General features: G+C 38.8%; 1 protein-coding gene across 1 annotated transcript; it reads left to right on the top strand.

Moving 5' to 3' along the window:
* Position 1: 1 nt before the first annotated feature.
* OSGIN2 (oxidative stress induced growth inhibitor family member 2) lies at positions 2-21776 on the top strand. Its single transcript, XM_030011130.1, has 6 exons — positions 2-512; positions 3577-3731; positions 8530-8666; positions 10691-10882; positions 11520-11611; positions 13614-21776. The coding sequence occupies exons 1-6, from the start codon at positions 469-471 to the stop codon at positions 14659-14661; spliced, it is 1668 nt and encodes a 555-aa protein (XP_029866990.1). The 5' UTR covers positions 2-468; the 3' UTR covers positions 14662-21776.
* The last annotated feature ends 678 nt before the right edge of the window (positions 21777-22454 follow it).

Genomic DNA, 22454 nt, shown 5'->3' with positions numbered 1-22454 from the left:
CCTCGCCTTTCCCAGGGGCGGTTGTGTGCCTCTGGGGGGCCGCGGCGGCCCGAGGAGGTGTCTCCCCGCCGCCGCACCGCCTTCCCGCTCATCCTTCCTCCGCGCCGGTGCGAGGCCGCGGCTGCCCTCCCCTCCCCGCCGTGCCCGGGGGGAGGCGGCGCGGCCCGCATCCTCCTGCAGGCAGCGGGCGCGGCGCAGCCGCCCGCCTCGGCGCACGGGGCCGCGGCGGGGCCGGGAGGAGGAGGCGGCGCCCTCCGCTCCCCTCCGCTCCCCTCCCTGCCGGTGCTGGCGGCGGCTCCTCCTCCCGCGTGTGACCCGCTGCCGCATGTGAGCGGGGAGGAGGGACGGCGCGGCGCGGGCCCCAGTGTGGCGGCAGCGGCAGGAGGAGGAGCGGGAGCCGCGGCGCGGCGTCCCCCCGCAGCCTCACCGCTGGGCCCCGCCGGCGCCCCGAGTCCGCCGGCGCTCCCCATGCCCGTGTGGTGCTGCCGCTGCTCCTTGGCCGGTCACTTCAGGTGAGGCGGCGGGGAAGAGCGGCCGCTGGGTCGGGGCGGCTGCCTGCCGCCCCTTCCCCGGCGCGGGCGCCGGGGGAGTGGGGTGAGGGGAGCGGGGCGGGGGCGGTGCCGAGGAGGACGGCGAGACCGGCGGGCGGGCGGCGAGCGCGGCGCTGCGGCCTCCGCGGGGCTGCTGGCTGGTGGCGGGCGGCCGCGGCGCTCCCCGGCCCCGCACGCCCACCCCCGGCCCCCCCGCCCCGCTCCGCCCCGCTCCGCTCCGCCGGGCCGGCGGGCAGAGGCGCTTGGCGAGCGAAGCGCGGGGCCGGCGGTGGCGCCCGGGAAGGCGCGCTGTGACCTTGGGCGACGCCGAAGCGCAGCCTGGGCTGATGCTGGGGTTCGCTTCGGGCTTCGTAGCGCTGCACCCGTCGGGGATGCCGGTCCTGATAGGCATCGCTCTTCCCGGCTACTTAAAAAAAAAAAAAAAAAAAAACAACAAAACCCAAAACAGCCATCTGAGAGTGTTACGTTTGCTTCCCAAAGCGTCGACTGGAGACCAAATTTAAATTCCTTTTATATAACGAGTTTTCTGTTAACCACCCACTACAGTCAGTTTACTTAATTTTTTTTTTTTTTTTTTTTTTTTTTTGCTAAAAGTATGTAGGGAATTCTAGGATCTTTCAAAACTGCTACCTGGAAAAAGCATCTTTTATTAAAATAACTTGCAGCAAATTAAGGCAGTTATTATGAAAGAATTATTTTCTTATCCAAAGGGAGAAAAACGTTTATGTATGTGCTGTGTTTTTTTCTCTTAATGGGTTTTTCACATCAGTTAAAAATAAAAGTAATTAACTGAAAAGCACTAAAAAGTAAAAAAAAAAAAAAAAGATGAACATGTTTAGAATCTAGATGTTTGACAGAACGTGATTCTCCAGATTATCTGGTATGACCAGCAGCAGGTAAACTAAGCACGAGCTTTGGAACTGGCTCATCTTTGTGCCCACTTGCATCTCTGCAGGACTAGAGCCGTAGACATTTGGACCAAATCCCCACCACTGCAAAGCTATCCACCATGAGTCTTTATCAAGATAAAAACTTCTGGTACTTGGTATCTTTCAGTATTGTTCAGAGGTTAGGAAGAAGGTGGCCCCTAGCTTAAGATCTTACTGAGTTCTGGTATGATTTTCTTGCAAAGGAAGAACGTGCTCCCGACAACAGTCCTTCATCTGCTTTGTCTGGATGATAGCTGAGAAACTGCGTGTTGTATGTGGATGTTTCTGTGCAAAATTAGATTCTGTGCTAAACCAGTTGGGTAGTTTGTGATACACTGTCTAAGCTGCACAGAAGCAACATTTTTATTGTTAAAGATTCTTTTGTAGCCTACGGCACTGTGTATATATCCCATAAAAGAGGCTTTGAAATGTTTCTTTTGGTTTTTATCTTCCATCTAGCACAGCAAGTATATTAAAACCACACTAAAACATGCATGCTTCCTTTCAGCCTGTCTTTTGCAAAGCATAGGGTAGCATTGCCTTAGTTAACTTTGAGCAAAGGCCGGAAAATAATACAGTCTACCTGTGCCTATCTAAAAGCAGAGGTGAAAAAAGCAGTGTGATAATTAGATATCCTCTCTCTGACTTCTGCTCGTCTTCATCTAACTCATGCTGGTTGCATGTTATGTGTCTCCAAGATCACGAAGAGCTAATGTGCAGCTGTAATCAAACAGTAAGCACTTAATTTGCAAACATTTTTTGTTGTAGTGCAGGGAATGCAGGTATCAAGTACTTGCTTTCTGTAATAAATACAACCTTAGAATAGCTCCCCACTCTTTTTAACATGGAAATAACCATCAAAGAGATGTATTACATATAGTGTGCTAGTGCTGTTATTACTGTACAGCTCTGTCTCGAGTTTACTTCAGACTTCCCCATTGAGTAGAGGCTTTTGAAATACGTAGCAGAACCTTCGGTGTTGTGGGAGTTGAGATGGCGCATAGCGTACCTGGCTTCTTGAAGGCCATGGGAATTGGATCAGTGTCTTACGCTTTTGGTCCTGTGTAGAAAATAATCCCTGAAATCCTAGAATAGCTTTAAGATATGCAGGTTCTTAGGAAATAAGAGTACTTTTATTTATTAAGTTAATAATTAAACTGTGTTTGTAAAGAGAAAAATGTTTAGATTGGTTGACTGGGGTATTTTTAATTAAGAAGTTGTTAAGTTTTATTTTGAAGACTTAATAAAATAACTGCCAATAACAGACTATGTTTAATTTTCCCCTGCCTTTCTGGCTAAAGTGATAGTGTGCGCTTCTTCAGTGGCCTGGAAAGGCTTCAGAAAGGGCTCCTAAATAATTAAACAGGAAACAATATAAAACAAGTCTTCGTAGTCTAGAAGCACATTTAGATGGTGAAGAGTTATGAGGGGAACCTGAGTAGATGTTGCAGAGAAAGAACTGAGATATCTAGGAAGGTGAGTAGGGGTGAAAGCAGTCTGCCGTGCAGCAGCTGAGCTGACTGCATGACAACTCCTTTTACAAAAAGTTTTCTTTTAACAGTGGTAAAATGGGCTGTGTCTAGGGCTTACAGGGATCACACTTTTCTCCATCTTCAATGCCACTGCCAGCTTAGCAGGTAGGAAGGGATGCGAACGGCTGCTGTTGTGCATTAGCTGCTCCTTCAGCCTTTGGCTGGCCTTAATGTTGTTAATTGGCTAGGCAGTGTGTATCTCTCCTCTTTTGATAAGGATAATGAGGATGAGTTCTGCTGTGTGTGGGATCAAAATAATGCTTGTTGGTTATACTTTGGCTTTGTATAAACTGAAATTAGAAATCTGCAGCTCTGCAGAGCCATCTGTGCCTTTTTTTTGTCCTTCTGTAGACTTTCTAGGAGAAAGTGGACTTTTTAAAAATCTGCTGTTAGAAAAGCTGTGCTGAAGAGTAAAATTTTGTAGATTGGATGAAGCCTATCTGTTTTGGTCTCGGTTTTGCCAATTCCGTAGCTTTTAAAGTAAACTTTATTTTTGAAGAGACTGTTCTGACAACAGTTCAACTGTTTCATTTTAGTTTTCTCCCATCTGTCCTTCTTAATTAGAAGTTACAGCGGCCCTGAAACTGAAGGACAGCTTTTGAATTCCTTTGTCCAGTATTTTGGTGACAGCCTTGGGAGGAAGATTAAAAGAATGCCATTAATTGAAGAAACTGTTCTGCCTGGAGACTCACTCCTTACTCTGCCTGTAGTAATAATAGGTGAGTTTTTTCACTTTTAAGGTTCTCTGTCACTGCCATTGCCTTTATAGACCTTGTTGCATGAAGTCATTTATAGTTAAATAACTAATGCTTAGCATCCTTACAGTGAAGACGTTTATTAGAGTAACACAGTTGTTATGATTAATAACAGTACCATAAAATTATGTTAAGGGACTTGCTATTGGAGTATATTTTAATTCAAATTGTGCTTTGACAAAATGAGCCACATTATTTGGCAGCAGATACGTGAGTCTTAACGGAAGAACTGTTTTGATTCTAGTCTTGATCACATAGGGTTTGATTAATGTGATAGGTCTACTTCAGGTTGCATGGAGGTTGTTGATGGTGCGCCAGTAGAAGTTTGTGGGGTCAGATGGGACAGTGAAAAGCATCATGTAAAATGTCTGCTGTATGTTGGTTAGATGCTAACCTCTCTCATTAATTGCCTTTTTCTTTGTTGCATCCATCACTAACATCTGAATATTGTCCCATCTTTCCCGAATTGAATCCCAGTCAGTTCAACCAGTTTAAAACAATAAACTGTAGTCTTAATTAAATAGTTAAAGACTTGTGCTTGCTGAATGACAGGATAGCAGAGGGAGCAGGCTCCTTAGGTACAGAGCTTAATTGAGAGTGCCAGGATGATTTGTATTGGGCCAAGGTTTTTCAGCAACAGCTGCTCACCAGCTCCTTACTGCCATGACTTGATGAAGGGATAAAGAAAAGATCTGGAGTAAAGGAGGTTTTCAATAATCTAGTCCAAAGCTGTTGGGACTACAGCAAACCAACAGCTTTAACTGTACCTGCAAACAAGCAGAGATTCCAGAGAATGATGTTTCAACGTAATGTGCTCGCAGTAAATCTCCACAACTTTGAAAGACTGGTGTTTGTACAGTGCCTGTTGTCAAAGCTCTCTTCATGATAGCTTAAAATAGTGCTCATGTAATAGACTTACGTGGATGTGACAGACGTGAATCGCTTGCTGAGTTCTGCATCATAGTTGAAGAGCAACAGTTTCTTGGCATTTTGTCAACCTTAGTATAGGTTTGCCATATGGTTAATGACTCAGTTTTCACTGTTTAGTTTTTCAAATACGCATTATGCAAATACCTGTGCTCAATACTTATTTTGTCTAGAATGCCTTTCTATGTGCTGACACCAAACACAGCTGCCTTGACTATTTCTCCATGAAAAACAAATACATTGCCCAAACGCTTTTTCACAGACACGTTTGAGACACTTCACAAGCTGATCTTCTCCATTGGCAGCCTATTATCAGTAATTAATTGGCTGTCTGAAGAGCCTTAAAAGGGATCTAAAATGATTTAATAATGTAGTAGAAGAATACAAAAAGAGCTGTCATCCCCCCCATAAACACACACTGTCTACTGGTTTAATCTTCTCTGTGTGATTCCTGTACAGCTGGAGTTAAACATACTTTTAGCTTCCTAGTGCCGCCATCTTCTCATTGCACTGTTTTATTAATCAAAAAGAAAAAGATGGCATGTGTAAGCAGTTAACTTAATGATGGAGCAATAACTTTTTTTAGCAAGTTTTTTAGTAAGGGGAGCAATCCCCTTTTTTTAACTTCACCATCCCCTTTTTCCCTGTATGATGCCCAATTTAAGATTTGATTCTAAGCTTATGCTGCATATTGTACTGCAGTTCTGCATAGAGTACTAAGCTACTGTGGTAATATTAAGTAACTTCTGTGCTGTACCTGTCTTCAAGAAATTCAGAAGAAATGGATATATTCCGTTTGAATGAGTTGGGACTGAAGAATCCCACAAAATCCCACAAAAGTGGGAGCTTTTAAGTCTAGAGTATGTTCTGTGCTAAACACTTTCACCTTCTGCACTAGTTTTGATCATTACTGTGTAAACACTGTTTTAAATTTTCATCCAAATAATGTGTCTGTTACAGTGTTTGATGTTGATTATTTGCTTTAAATTTAGACACATAATGTAAAAATGATCGTACCGTAGTTTACTGTTCATTAGGAGAAGCTTCTGCTGGTATTCAAACAAAATATTAACTGCTCCTTAAATGAACAGGGCCATGGGGTTTTGTGGTATATTGATTGTATATCTAAAGTTTGTATAATTGTAGTATCTCTCAGTTGCGATCTGAGCTGTTATTGGAGGTATTGTGTGTAAATAAAGAGCAAACTCCTCTGGTATAAATTTCTCATTTTAAAAAGTTTTTGTTTGTTTGTTTGTTTTTTTCCCCAAGGATTTTCTGAGAAAATCATAGCAAGTCTAATTGCAGACCTTGCAGCTGAATCTTCATCTTGTGTGTTCTTGAGAGCATATCTACAAGGGAATTTCTTTCCCTTGGACTCAGTCTGCTCAAAGAATAGGAGCTGCGTTTGGATCGGCTTTCTGGATGGTCCCAGGGGAGTGGCTAGGGAGCTCAGTGACAGTAATTCACCTTAACATAATCCCATCCTCAGTAATTTCCTTGGCCCTTGCCAGTCTTTGTTTTGCAACTTTTGTTACCCATTTGGTTCTTTTTAGTCTTGCACAGTAGGAATAATCTTTAGCATGGCGTCCTTGGATATGGCACGTATTTTCCTCTTTCCATTGTGGATTAGCTTCCCTTACAACCTACTAGGAGAAAAAACCTAGCTGTGCACTTGTAAAAAAACAAATTTCTTTATTGTGCACAAGATGTAATTCTAAAAACGGGTAAGAATTTACTCAGTCATGGGAATGCTCATGAACTATTGGTATGATTAGAATGTTTTCACAACTTCATATGATATTGTTATGGATGGTTTCAGCGTATGGCTGAGGTTCTCTCGTGTCCATCTTATGTGGCAAGTGGGTGACAGGAGGGGGGGTTGAATCTGTTTTAAGCTTTAAATTCCTGGACTGAAGCATACCCAGCTATCTCATGCTGATCTAGTTGTGGGAGGGTAGAACAGTGTGAGAGTAAGGAAGAGCGTTTTCACTGTCTGAAAGATTCTTTATGGTCTTTTTTGTAAATGGCAAAATAGGAATCAAAGTGGTTTGGGAAATAATATAGGCAGGATCACCAATATTTAAACGTTTTATTACAGACTTTTGATTTAACTGTCTTGAAGATCCCAGTGATGGAAATCCATGGCTTTCCTAGACAGCCTTTTTCCAGTGCTTTGTGGTCCTTACAGTACACAGGCACTCTAATGCCTTTATTTTTGCCTCCATATTAGGATGTAAAAACTAAATTGTTTGGTAGGAGCCATTGTGCAGTCTCACATACTTACTTGGGTTCTAGGCCTTCAGAGAAAACATGCTTATTGAAGATTTCTTATAACTTAGCAGTCTCAGCCTTTGAAGAACTCATCTGTAGTGAGCCTAAATGATTTTCTCATAGCCCATGGCTGTGACCGGTCTACGCACACAGCGTTGTAATAAAGTATGTGATATACTGCCACTGGGGACCAGAGTGATGAGTGTAGCCTGGTGGAGGAGGAAGAAGAGATCCAGTGTATGAAGAGACCAGGAATGAACAGGGTCTCAGCAAACTGATGGGGGATTTAGGGACTGGGAAATCAGAAAAGGGAGAAGAGACAGGCATTGGAGAAATGGGATTCTTAACAGGTGATGGAAGTAGTGTCTGCAAAGGTGATGGGGAACAGGAAACGGGTAAACTCTTGAGATGGAGAGTTGAAAAGGTAGGAAGTAAGAGCTAACATCCTAATGAGTGCTATATAAAAACATAAATAAATTAGTAACTTTAGCTCGGGATTTGAATAGCGTCTGGTAAATGCCATGTGTGCCACTCTAGATGAAAACAAAGACAAAATACTGAATACTGCCTCATTAGGAGAACACTGTGCTTTTCATTCAGTTAATGAGGAAGAGGAGCTATAGGAATAACAGTACATAGTCATGTGTTTAAATTCTGTATCATACCACATACTTTTCTGACTTTAGCTTTCCCTAGCTTTCGATATCTGACTTTACAACATGAACATTACTTCTTTATTTGCATGTTATAAATATGGTCCCCTACTTTGTTTAATACTAGTCAGATAAATGGAAATAATTACCTTATGGTAATGTTTTGGTCCCATCAATTTCACATCTTTAATAACATTTTGAAAATACGTTAGTCTATTAAAATTGCAATAATGCACATATGTGAATTATAAAGTGCTACAGAAAGGATATAGAAAGATGTTTGAATTGATATTGTTGCTGAACGATGAATGTGGTCTTACATGAGTTTCTTGTACTTCACCACTTATCTACTGTATCTGTCTTCACTCAGCTTTTACATTGCTATTATGCTGTGTCTGTAACTTCTCATCTGACTTGCAGTCTTCAGCTTTCTGCTTGCCTCTTTCTTCCTTTCATTTTATGGGCAGACCTGAAGACCATATGCTCTAGATAGTCTTTCTGTTCTGTGTTTTACAGTACCCAGTGTAAATGGGAACGCAAAGTTGTAAGATGGCAATAATGTTCGGGTATCACTTTGATTGACAGGCAGACCAGATCTTATCCGTTGGGTCATTTTCACACAAGAACAGTGAATTTGACATACTAAATTATGAAACTCCTTTATATGCATTTTGTTTCATGGTGTAAACAGTCATATATATGTTCCTTGTTATCTGAAAAAGATTTTGCTCAGTGTATTTGGAAGAAGTTCTATGGTAGGCTTTATTTTACTCTGAAGTTTATAAGCTGCTTTGAATCAGGACACTATGGCATTATACTACTTCAGTATGATTTTGTTGCTGCTTATTTAGTGACTTACAAACTTAAGTTATTGACATTTTTACTGAAGCAGTAACTTCTTTCTTTAATAGGAAATGGACCTTCGGGAATTTGTCTTTCTTATCTGCTCTCTGGATACAGGCCATATTTATCTCCTGAAGCTATACACCCAAACCCCGTTCTACATACAAAATTAGAAGAAGCTCGACATCTTTCCATTGTTGATCAAGTAAGCTTTGTTTGCCATCTTGTCTAGCTCTTTTCCTACTGCAAGCTGGATTATGAAACAGTAGGCTTTCTTTAATGATCCTGTTTAAATGCTTTTGCAACTTACATAAGTAGTGCCACAGACAAGAAAAGGCTTAATATTCTCACCCCACAAAGAATTAGACCCCAGTAAAGCTCGGTAACTGTGTGGCCTCAAACAACTAGCTTTATCTCTTGGGCTCTCTTTTTTCTATCTGTAAAATAAAGAACAGTATATACCTTCTTCAGTAGCTTGTTACAAATTATATGTAGAGCACTTCAGATGAAAAGCAATGCATTTTAAGAACTGCTTATCCAAAAAAATTCTGCAGATTGCATTGTGAAGAACCAGCCTACTTACCTAATCTTATTTCTAAGGCATTAATAAGTTATTTTGTTATTCTATTAATTTAAATAGAATCAGCTCATGACCATTAGATCCAATCCTGGGGCATGTGGTGGTTTTTGTGGTTCTTGAGGGCTCTTTGTCTGTGGTGTTTTTGGTTTTACAATCTGCCCTTTGTTGTGTTCTTACTACTTGCCTAAAGTGTCTAAAGCACCACTTGGTCAGTGAGTAGCTGATGCAGGAATTCCAGCTTTCATGTCCTAGGATGTTTGTGTGCTATCATCAAAGAACACATGCTGCTAACATACTTCAAGTACACATACTTCAAGTTAAAATCTTACTAAATAGTGCAATTCTCATTAAGGCTTCATTTTTAGTAACATTATGGACATACATCCTCTGTAAACACAACCCATTTTTCTTTCCTGAACAGTATGCATCCTTCAGTGTTTGCGTTGCACTCACAATTGCTCTTGTGCTGTATCTGTTATCCTCGTATACATACAATTTTTCTGATTTAATTAGTTAAATTTTCTCCATTATTTTTCTCCGCACTTGTCCATTTGTTTGCCATGTTATCATTGATTTCTACTCTACTCACTATACTCCCAATGGATTACTTACAATGCTATCACTAAGTGTATTGCCTGGGTGACTAATTTATTTGAAATACAAACATGGATATGTGTTTGTAGTGGGGAGGTAGGGGTGGTTTCGCTTTGGGTTTTGTTTTGGATTTTTTTGTTTGTTTTTGTTTTAGTGCTGTGCTGTTTGCATGTAATGCTTATCTTAGGTCTCAAGTTTTATTTTTTTGGCAGGAGAGTAAGTTGCCCAAGCTTTTCGCTACAGATGTTTGTTTCATGTATTTCATCCTGCTGATATTTTCCCAATGACCTGCTGATATTTTCCCAATTTAGGAAGCTAAACTGTCCTGTCTTTGTTAGCAAAAATTGGCCTTACAGCCAATTCTTTCTTCAAATCTTTATTCTCTCTTCAAATATTTGCTATTACATCATGAAATTTTTAGAACATGGCTGATTAATAGCTGCTGAAATGTGAACATTTTACAAAGTTCTAGAAATTGTTCTCAACATTAACTGCTTTGTAAAATAAGCCTAGTTTTAATTAATTTTTAAAAATAATACTTACAATACCTCCATTATTTCAAAATATAATAAAGTTAGTGTCAGAACTACCTAAGAGCTGTCAAAAGAGCTTTTTGTACTTGATCTTTAAAACTTAATGTTTTTAGATTCCAAGTTTGCTTTATCAAAATGGGGCTCCTAGAAATACTAGCAATTCTTTGCTAAAAGCAGTCCGCTAGCTATAAATGTAAATGTTACTAAGTTGCTCTGATCTCTGAATGTTTATCCCTGTATTTCTTTTTCTACAGTGAATTTGAAATACTGACCTGCCTCGGTATTACTGTGTTATTAACATGTAATTTTTAAATGAGTGAAATGTATTATTCAGAGCTATAGAAGAACTGAATCATGGCAGTTATTTCTGAAGTGTTTTGACTGAATCTCTACATTATACTTTACTTAAAATGCAGCTTGAACTAACTGTGGTTTCTGTTGAAATTCAACTTCATGGTACGTCAGAATACCATGATGAACAGTAAAAGTTGCATGAACATACCACTTTTTTTCATACTTTAGGATCTGGAGTACCTGTCAGAAGGCCTCGAAGGACGCTCTTCAAACCCAGTTGCAGTGCTTTTTGATACATTGCTTCATCCTGATGCTGACTTTGGGTATGACTACCCGCCAGTTTTGCACTGGAAGCTAGAACAACATAATTATATTCCCCATATAGTCCTTGGTAAAGGACCACCTGGTGGGGCTTGGCATGTGAGTAAAAATTTCATACCACTTCTAGGGTAACTTGATAATTTTATGGTTTGGGGGTTTTTCTTACTGCCTAAGGCTGTTTTAGATAGTAATGGCAATTGCAGTTTCAGTTGCTCAATTACCAAAGCCCAGATATGTTGTGGAGATGAGAAAGGAAGGAAAAAGTTGTCCTTCATCTGGGGATTTGTGAGCATGACTGTTGTCTTATGTGGTTTATTACTGGTTTTAATTTAATGAATTATAATGAAGAGTATTTTCTATGACTTTTTTCTCGTCTGCATTGTTTCCAGGTGCTTTTCTACAAAATCTTAAATCTTAATGTGTTCATATGCTGTTGGTTTCACTTTTTTTTCTTCTTGTTTTGTATTTTAAATAACTTTTAGTTATTATTTATTTAGTTCCCCTTTCACTTGTTCGCTCTTCACCTCTGCTTTATTAGATCATGTAGTTGCTCATTAAAATAGTATCTAACTGTAACACGAAAATAGTTCATCAACACTTCATGTAATGTCCTGGTATTATGTTATGTCTGGTATTTTATTGCTCTAAATGAGTACAAGGAGAACTTCACTGTGTTTTACATAAATGTATCCATTTGAAATGTATCTGGTCATGCATCTTGGTTTTTTCTCTGTAGTCCATGGAAGGCTCTATGTTAACAATAAGTTTTGGAGACTGGATGGAATTGCCTGGCCTCACCTTTAAGGATTGGGCAGCTAGCAAACGCAGGTAAAGATATTGCATAATGTATTTGGGAAACCTAGTTGCTATAAGAATCCAGATAACATTAGTTTATGAACTGGAAAACATTCAAACATCATTGTTCACAGGAGGGCTTCTTTTTTTGTTTATGAAATTGCCTGATGGCACTGGAAATTATTCTGCTGTGTGTACTCTGATGGAAAAAAATGAACAATGGTTGGCCAGAGTAATTGCTTTGAGTGCATTGAAAGCATACATACTAGCAGTGGTGTGTTTTAGCAATGTTTCACAAAGAAGCACTGTTACTGTAAGCAGTTTCAATCAGAGTTGAGGGAAGATTGAGGGAGGAATTTAAAATCTACAGAAGTATTGGAAGTTCCTCTTTCAACATGGATGCAGCTTAAAGTGCTGTGCATACTAGATTTCTTGTAATTCAGGAAGTTGTATATTTCAGTATTTGCTTTTACAGGCAAAGCTGCAGCATCTGAAATGTTGCTATCTATGAACTTTAATTTTAAGAGCATAATTCAGTATTTCCCAATGTTATTTTCTAGTATTAAGTTTCTTGGAAAAATTTCAGAGACAAAAAATTACTGTCTTGTACAAGCTCACTGTTTTTATTTCAGTTATACAATTAGTTCACAAAGGTCTGTGTTAGCAGATGAACCTAGGAACACTACATAAGCTTTTTCTAAAATTTTAATTTTCCTGACTTTGTTCTAGCAAAATCAAAGGAAGTTGTTCTTGTACCACGTATGGCAAAAGAAGTAGAATTACTTGGGCATGTGTCTTTAAGGACAGACTTATTTCAGGACAACACTTATAGTGAAGAAACCATACCTTTGTTCTTTAATCGCTTTCTTAGATAACCACAGTAATCTTGCCTCCTTATTAACTGAAATCCCATAAGCTGCTTATTATCTGAAGCTAACTTGTTTATATTAGTTTTCAACAATACTAAACCAGAAATGCTGACCTGTTATACTCCAATTAAACATACTTAAAAGTATTGATCATAATGAAAACTTCTAGTCATGTAAAATAGTTTCCTAAGTTTCATTCTGACAGGTGTCACACTGTCGCATTATCCTCTTCAATAAATATCTCATCAGGCTTTTCATAGTAACCTGAACATTTAAAGGTACATATGCTATTACCTTGTTAATCTGTAAGAATGCGTAGCCCGATTTCTTGTAAATATGCTTTTAAGTGTAATTCAGTGGCAATCCTGATGTTCACTACTGTTTCTTTTGCCTTCTTCCTAGAGCTTACTTCTAAAGCAGCAGCAAAATTCATGCACCTGTTCAAAATAATTACATTTTCAGCTTATTTTTTATAAATGAGAATGCAATAAACATGGCAAAAGCATAAATGTAATACCAGGATTGCAGTGCAAAAATGTTTTTTATTGGACACTTGGACATCATCATCCTGTTTATGTAGTTGCATTACAGTTTGTCATACTTGCTTTGTTCATTCCTGTGATATGGAGCTACTTAATTTGGTACTTACTGAACTTATCCGTACCCAAGGGAGAGGTCTTTTGCAAGGTATAATGAAGAATACTTGACTCAAGTAATGTATCAAACCTAGCATTTCAAAATTAGCACTTAACAATTACTATGATACTTAATTACTTACATCCTAAGTAAGTGTATTCTCACTGAGTACAAGGTTAGCCAGTATTGTATTGCTCACAGTTGTGATGCTAAACTGGCTTTGTAAAACACTTCCATACAGACCTACCGTGATACTGTAGAGTTTTGTTATGCTTAGCTTGTTAATCACCATAGCACTTTACATTGTAAAGATTTACAACTATTAAAAAAAAGTTGGCTTGTCTGGTGTATCAGGAATCAAGAGAACAAATAAAACAAATTGAATGCGTTTAAAGATATGGAACTCGGTGTCAGTTACACTGAGCAGATTGAATCCTCTTAAATTTGACTGTCATGTGGTATGTCATGTATGGTATTCAAATTACCGATAAGGTCTAAATATTAACTGGAACCATTCAATTTTGTTTCAGAAATATAAAGAGTGATCGAGTAATACCAGAGGAAATAGCTTGTTATTATAAACACTATGTTAAAGTCATGGGCCTCCAAAAGAATTTCAGAGACAACGTTTACATAACATCAGTATCCAGGCTTTACCGAGGAAAGGATGATGAAGACAGAAATCAACTACATGAAAGTATTTCAACACGGCATTTGGAAATGGAAGATGGACAGAAATCACTAATTAAGAGAAACTGGGAAGTCAGGGGTTATCAGCGAGCAACAGATGGTTCTCATGTGCCCTTCTGCCTCTTTGCTGAGAATGTGGCTCTTGCCACAGGAACCTTTGATTCTCCTGGCCGACTACAAGTTGAAGGAGAAGACTTTCCTTTTGTGCTTCATTCCATGTCTGACTTTGGAGCTGCTATCAGCAAAGGAAAGTTACGTGGGAAGACAGACCCTGTGTTAATTGTGGGTGCTGGACTTACAGCAGCCGATGCAGTACTGTGTGCCTACAACAACAACATCCCAGTAATCCATGTGTTTCGTAGAAGAGTTACCGATACAAGTCTAATTTTCAAACAGTTACCTAAAAAGCTTTACCCTGAATACCATAAGGTCTATCATATGATGTGTACTCAGTCCCATACTGTGGACTCTAATCTACATTCTGCTTACACTAGTTTCCCTGAACACAATGTACTTTCCTTCAAGCCTGAAATGAAATGTGTTCTTCAGAGTGCCTCTGGACTGAAGAAAATTTTGAAGTTTTCTGTAGCCTTAGTTCTGATAGGTTCTCACCCAAATCTTTTCTTTCTAAAGGACCAAGGGCATGGCATAGGGCATCACTCTAATCAGCCCATCACATGCAAGGGCAATCCTATAGAGATTGACCCATACACTTATGAATGCACTAAAGAAGCTAACCTCTTTGCTTTAGGTCCTCTGGTGGGAGACAACTTTGTAAGGTTTTTAAAAGGAGGTGCATTGGGCATTGCACGATGCTTGGCAATAAGACAAAAGAAGAAACATGAATTGATTGAAAGTGGGGATGGAGGAGGTGATGGCGTACCATAAATGAGATATTAGAAACTTTCACATACAGAATTACAGACGTAGTCTAACAGAATACTCACTGACAGCGAAAGTTGATAGCGGTCACATTTCTGTTGTATACAAGTAACCTGCGCTTGTATTGCTTGGTAAAGGTTGCTGATACTACAATACTTCACCTTTTCAAAATACAAAAAATTGATCTGCTATTATAGCTGATCTCTACTCAACTGGAATTACTTCCAGATAAACAGCAAATGAGACTAACTTACATTGACCTGCCTGTCATCTCTTGCTCACCTAAAAGAGCAGACTTCTCTGGGAAAAGCAATGCCTATCAGAGTGGCTTTACATTTTAGTGTCAAATGTGACAAAATATTCTTACCATGAAATTAAAAATAACTTCTAAAAGCAGAAATCACTTTGCTTAGTACGAAGTGATTCTTGGTCCCAAAGCAAATTTGGAGCCTTCTGCTTGAAACAAGGATTTTATTTATTTGCCATAGTAATACAAATACTTGGAATGAGCACTTAATAAAATGTTTTTTACTAGATGAACGATTTCTGTAAGGAAGGAGTATTCCTCAACAGTTATATATTATCCTATTTGATAATTGGAATAAAAGAATAAGCATTCACATTTAATCTTTAACGCATGTTTTGACACAATTCATTAATGTTTTTTCACACTCTGCCTAGAGTCGGGTGAGTGTAGAAAGACTAACATGAGATGTTCCCCTACAGTGATATGTATATTTCTGAGAATACTCATTAACATAAACAATAAAGTACTGATGTAAGTGCTCTTATTACAGTGTCAATATAATGAATATCTAGTGTACTACTGAAAAATTAAGTACATGAGAAAACGTAAGGTTTTTTTGCTTCCTAGCTCAGGAAGACTGAATGGGATCACTTGACTGATGAAGGTGGGTGATATATATTCTCATCTCCCATTTGACCAAGTATTGGTTTATTTCTTTTTTTTTCTAGAGCAGCACGTAACACTAAAACTATTTTAGCCTGCAGTTTTTGAAACTTGAAAAAGGGTTATATCTCACAGCCAGCTAAAAAATAAACAAGCCAAACCCAAAACAAACATGCTGTAGTTCTATAAATCTTAAAGCTTGTTATGAAAGACAAAGACTTAACTTGTACCTACCTCTGAATTGAAGTTTCACCTTTCTGCTCCATAATGTAAGACCTAGATTTCATTTGCTGGGTTTTAGAGTAGTTTACCTAAACACACTCATGGGTTATTAACCATAGTGAGGTAAGCAACAGCTAGTTAGAAAACTTAAGTTATCTTCCAGAACTCTCAATAGACAAAAGTGCTTGGTTTTAACTGATTTATTACCAAACATTTTAATTCAGGTCCAATGTGATGGAATTAATGTTATTTAATTTTTTGTTTGGGGCTTTTTTGTGTCGAAGAACATCATGTTAGTTTAAGGTACTGTATTTGCATGATTAAAATCTCCGTATTAGAACTTAAATAGATTTTAAAAAGGAAATTAGGCTTAGACTTTGTGAAACTGCTAGTGCTTGCTGGTTTCCCACCTGTCTAACTTTCCTAAGTTGTAGATACCTATATGCAATAAATGCCTGTTTTTCTGTGCCTACTGAATTACGGGGTTCTGTGGCTACTGCAGGCCTTTATGCATCTGAGTAAGTTACTCAGACTTTGGACATAAAAGTTGAAAAGGTAAAGTGTGCAAGGATTAAAATGACTGTCTTTTCAATCGAAGTCCAAAGTAATTTATGAAATGATGCTACTACTAATAATAAATTTTTGTTTAGAGCCAACTTAATAGCATAAACAAATGAAGCAACATTTATATTAACTTCTGCATTGCCTACATGGTTGGATTTAACCATGCATTGTCAATACTAGCTAAGATACTTTTTTATACTGATATTTGAGCTGGTTTTAATTATGCTAAATTCTAGTCTTATTTTCTTCATAATTGAATTGAGATTCTATAATTTGCCTTCTTTGGCAGAAACTGTGTATATATAAATCTATCCTAAACCTGCGATACCTAATAATTTTAACGGAGAATCAGTGTTATAAGTGCTAAATACTTGATTATAGAACTTTATTGCAGTTAATATATTGGAAATACATCTGTGCTGTGATTAAATTACTTCAGTTTTGTGTCAATATAAATGTCCCAATACAACATACCGTGGCATGTTACTGATTTTTCATTTGTCATGTGAAATATTTAAAATGCCAACAAAACAAATGAAGCAATTTACTTAAACAGTTATTTTGCAGAAAGGGGGAAATAGCTTCAAACAGCCAAATCTCTAGCCTCAGCTGCTGCAGCTACTTACAAGCTGCGTGTGTTGTAGTTGACAAATTTGTAGCAGAGATTTTTGTCCTGTTATTACACAGGTATCTTTACTGCAGTATTACAGCACCTTGAGGTTCAACTGTTTCTGTTTTGGGGTTTTTTTGTGGTTTTTTGTTTTTTTGGTTTTTTTAATCAATCTTGCCAGTATATTTGAGATTAAAAAATCACATGTGAGACCCCTTAGTTGGGTACAGAAATTTTCTTAGTGGTCATGTTTATTAAGCCAGTATAAACCCACTTTTTTTCAACCAAGTCTTTACTAAAAAATCATCCTGTTTATTCTAGGAATTGCTAGGTTTAAAGTTGTAGCTGGACTTCCTCACTTTTGAGTTTCTGGGTTTGAGAGAAATTTCTGTTTCTCTCCTCTTTGGTATTTTGAGAGAGTAAGAGATGTAAAAATTCAAGCTTTACCTTAGGGATAGTTTTACCTAAAGCACTGTATCATACTTACTGCATTTATTGTGGATTAGATGTTGGCACTGAATAGTTGTCTTTTGGGGAAATACTTTGTTTCTCAGATTTAAAAAAAAACCCAAACATTTCAATTTCCTGTATGTTATAATAGTTCCCAGAAGGGAGACTGTTTGCTTCTTTCAGTGAGAAAGATAAGCTTTTAAACATTACAGATTTTAAAAGGATGCTTACTACTTAAGCTTTATTACTAAAATACAGACAGGAAGAATGTAATTTTTAGCTAAAGGAATTTAATTGGGATTTACAGAATTTGTAAAGGTACATTAACGCATACTGTGTATTTTCTCATAGGCTAGTGGGAAAATGTCTCTTACATTTGGGTTTCGTTCTTAATGCCGAACGTGTCTCCTAGCTAAATTATTGCCAAGATTATTTTAAGTAGTATCCAGCGTTGAACTGGGACTAAGAATTGTCACAGTAGCTTTCCCTAACAATCTGACTCCTATGTGATTATTTAACAATAGGTGCATGTTAATGAAGGTACCTGATGGGGCAGTAGGAAGCAGCACAGCCTTTCTTTTGGTTTCCAGTAGATGATTGATTTCTGCTTAAAACATTTTCCACAAAAGAGTAAGGCTAAGTTTTACCCTAGTGAGTAAACACAGAAATCCTTTCTGCAGGTAATCCAGAGAGAGTGGTGACAATAACATCGGATTCTTCTCTCTCTCTCTCTCTCAGGAAATTGCATTGCCTTGGGCTAGCAGCCTGGGCTTGCCAGTCAATGCATGGGAAGAGTATAGCTACACATTGAGTAAGGGACACCGAAGTGCGTCCCACAGCTGTAGGTCCCTAGTCCTCAGCATGTAGGGAATTGTTGGGGTATACTGTATTTTCCTTTCGGCCTGGTGAGTGTAGGCACCTTTTTTTTAATGATTAATTTCATAGAGTGATGGTTGCATAATGAAAAGTACTAATTTTGTAGAAGGAGGTGGCTGTAGTTTCTTTCTCTCACAGCTCAAGAACTGTGAAAAGAAGGCGAGAGCCAGAAAGCCAGAGTGCTTATTCAAAGCTGGAGGAAACAATAAATTAAGACTCAAACTTTGAGGCAGGCCTGACCTGCATATCCAGTTGAAAGGAAGAAAAGGCCATTTTTAGGCCAACTACACGAGAGAAAGAAAGGGTGTAAAATTTGCAAACTTCTCTTGAGTCCTCACTAATAACAGGCAATGACCAGTGAGGAACGATGGAAGCAAAGCAGCAAAGAATCTGAGCAATATGAACTGCAAACCTATAGGTGCTGAAGTGAATCCATGCAATGCTGATAGGCTGGTGGTCTCTCATCCTCCTGTGTCAGATCTGCACACTGCAACTTTAGAGCTCTGTCCTGGAGCTGTTAGTCTAACATGTTGCCATATATTTTTAATTGGTTATTAACTGAAGTTACGCTGAAGTGCAACACATACGTATGAACTACAAGCAACTACGGCTGGATCAGTAAGGTGGTGGCCAAGAGATGAGACTTGGTTCCTCTGGTACCATGTTTTCTACTTCTGAGAAAGCAAGCAGTTATTTTCATGTAATAGTGGAATCTATGCTTAACAGTGCTATCTCCCAAACATTTCTAAACAGCAAGAGGTAGCAGACATATGCCTTAAAAGCAGCAGATTATTTGATTTCATTATCATCCATATAGTAATGACTTAATTTTGAAGAAGTTATGGAACAAAAAAATGCTAAAAGGTTTATACTGTCACGTTTTAATTTAGATAATATTTTAGAACCTTACAATAACAATGTTCTGTCATCATTCTGGATTATTTTTTGAGGCGAGAGCAGGAGGGGAGCACAGTACCTCAACTGGATGCAAAAGCTTTTTGGACATTTACTTTCCCCTTTTCCCCTTGCCCAACCTGAAAGAAAAGTCATGCTTTGTTTGAAATAATCATAATACCTGATTCTATTTAACAGAAACAATGGAAACTAAAACATTCTTTCACAGAGAAAGGAAAGCTTTGGTGACGTAAGGGGCACAAATTTGAAGCAAGGATATTGAATTATAAACAGCTCTTCTTCTGAAAAAGACTGTATTTGGGGGAATATGGTACACTTAGGGTGTTTCAGTTTAGCTAATTTTTGAAGCTTGAATTATACAAGGAATTGTGAGGTCAAGGATGAATTTGGTGTAAGGAACAAGGATTATGGGGAAAGAAAGCATTTATAGTATAATTTAGTAATTATAGTGAAGCTAAGCACTAGCTTAAAGATGGCTTTGTCTTTGCAGACACTAGAACATTTCAGCTCAAGCAAATGCTGAATTTGAGATCACATTACACCTGTCTGCATGCTAGGTGATTTTCTAACAACACAAATTTTCTACTTATAGGGTATATTAAGCCAACTCTTAAAACCTAGTACTCATAAAAACCAGGAAAAAAGCTATACTTCATATTTGAAGCTCTCCTATCCTTTTGAAATTACTTGTTTTGGAGACTAAGTTAATCTCCTCCATCTCTTTATCCCGAAATCACTGACAGTGTGTGTCAGCCTACACTGGATGTTTCAGTAAACTAAAATTCAGCTTCCTGTTCCTTGACACCCTCTGTAGACTTACGTACCAGCATAAAAAAAATGAACAACTAGGTTTGTTATGTATTCACAAAATATTATGAAATCCTGGCATTTTTAGGTTCTTTTTTAACTAGGTGTATGAAGAAAAAATAGTTGTCCACCAATACAAAGCTAGAGACAAGGCCATCAAAGAGATTTGATACAGTACCAGGGGATACTCTGAGGAGAAAGAAATGGTTCATTTTTCAACCATTTGGATTCGAGGACCAGCTTCTATGTGAACACAGTTATTGCTGTTCAAGAACTGATCCTGCTAGCTTACATCTACCTGGCACAATTTGGAAAGTCAGTACTGTGATCTTGCTCATTTCTCTGTTAGGCCTAGTATGCTGGTTGCGGAATTCCAGTTCTAAATGAGATAAAGGCTTATAGTCATCTACCTAGATGTTTGTTCATGCATGATCCAACCAGACTTGGAGATATATGTAAATGTCATTTCTGTGTCATGCCTCAGCTTTCTGCTTTTGCTGGAGTATGCCTGGGTCGTACCCTTTTTTTAGATGAGCAATGTAAACGTGTACAGAACATTTGCAGTTAGCTGAAATTTATTCTCCTTTGGAGCTGCAAGCAACTTGTGAGCAAAACCTCAGCTTTGATTAGATGATAAACTACCTGAGGTTTGCATGCTAAGCTTGTTTTATCTTCATGTATGAAAAATGATGACAGGCTGAAGGTTAAAGGAGTAATATTAAAACAGTTTCAAGTAGTAGCCAATTATTCTGGTTTGGAGAGGTGGGGAACTCTTGAAGCCAATGGAAAAAAACTGGGGAGGAAGAGGCATTCAGAGAGCTGTAGTGTTCAGAAAGAGGGAAAAGGTGTTGGTTTGCATGGATCTGGTGTAGCCAGTGCTTGAGAGAGATTCTGATAGTCAAAACTGGGGCAGAAGACTAAAGCAAGTGGCAGGGAAAGTTGCTAGTTACGGAGATCTGTCTACAATTTTTATAACTATGTCACTGGGATGTGGTGATAGTGGTTATCAAAACACTGTAAGAGGAAGAGTGAGGAATAATGGTAAGGAAGACGGTTCAGGTTTTGCCATGTTTGGCTTAAGTTTTAAGGAGATACCAGAACACAATTAGAATTTGGAATCAAACACCAGCTGTGGCCAAATGTGACTGAAGCTAGATTCAAGAAATGGAACACAGCAAGAGAAGGGCTAGTTTTATGGGAAGGGAGAAAAGACAGGGTAAGAATAAGGACTGAGAAATCACCTGTACAAAATGGACTGGCAATAGGAGAGCTGAGAGGGGGTTATAGGTAGGTCTATAGCAGAGACTTCATCTACTGTCTCAGTTACAAACTGATGTTTGCTGGTAAACGTGTGGAATAGAGCCTCTCAGATGCATCAGGACTGGAGGTAATGAAGGGGGCTTAGCACTCTGCAGGAAGTCAATGGGGAGGTCAGTGGGCACAGGAAACTGAAGGAGAAAAACAGGTAGACTCACAGATGTGAACGGACAGAAATAGAAAACAAACTTCAACAGTGGGAACATTTTGGTAGTCTTGCCAAAAAAGGCAGTGGCTTCCCCAGCTGATGAAGGAAAGATGGGAAGTCAGCCGAAACTGGTGCAAGTTAAACTGAAAATTAAGCATGTTGTTCCTGCAGGGATACAGCACCCATCTGCTAGTTTATTGGTGCATGGATTAATTCAATCTGCTTTAAACTGTGTTCAGCTAAACTGCTGGATGCAAGACTGTATTTTAAAAGCCTTGCTAATAAAAAGTATATTTAGTTTATGTATTGTGTGCATCTTCTTCCTGTAAGCACGGTGAACAAATACATGCTATAAAAAACCAATCCAAACAAACCCTCAGACAAACTTTGTGTTACACAGAAAAATGCAAGAAACAAGATCTGAAGTTTCTATTTAGATGTATTTTTAGGTGAAGAGCATAATTTCGTCAAAAAGGTAGGTATGCTTGCAGATTGTGGTTTGAGGCAGATGAAAGAAGCCTTAGATGTCACATCTGAGTTACTGAACTTTTTTTAACCTTCTGATGAATATCAATAGCACAGAAGTTCTCTCAGAAAACTGGTGAACTGAATGTTGAAACCACAGGGCACAAGCCCCACAGAATGAAAATGGAGCATGCAGCAAAAGTTCTGCAGAATGCAAACTTAATGCCCTTGCTTGTGCTCACAGCTTTTGCTTTACCTATAAAACTGCCTTTATCACAACCCATAGAGTTTTCCTATTCCTACCCTTGATTCTCTAACCCAATCCTGCTCGGCAGGGGGGAGCACATGAGCAGCTGTGTGGGGCTTAGCTGCCTACTGGGGTTAGCCCACAACAGTATGTTTTACAAAAGAGACATCAGATCATTAATGTAATAGTTCCGGGGTAAGGCAATACTGATACAGTTTATTGGATATTCAGGCTCCCAAGACTTGGATCATATAATCATGTCCTTTAT

The sequence above is a fragment of the Aquila chrysaetos genome, chromosome 4 (genome assembly GCF_900496995.4).
Source record: "Aquila chrysaetos chrysaetos chromosome 4, bAquChr1.4, whole genome shotgun sequence".
In the NCBI taxonomy this organism is placed as follows: Eukaryota; Metazoa; Chordata; class Aves; order Accipitriformes; family Accipitridae; genus Aquila; species Aquila chrysaetos.
This window is presented reverse-complemented; position numbering and strand designations above follow the sequence as displayed.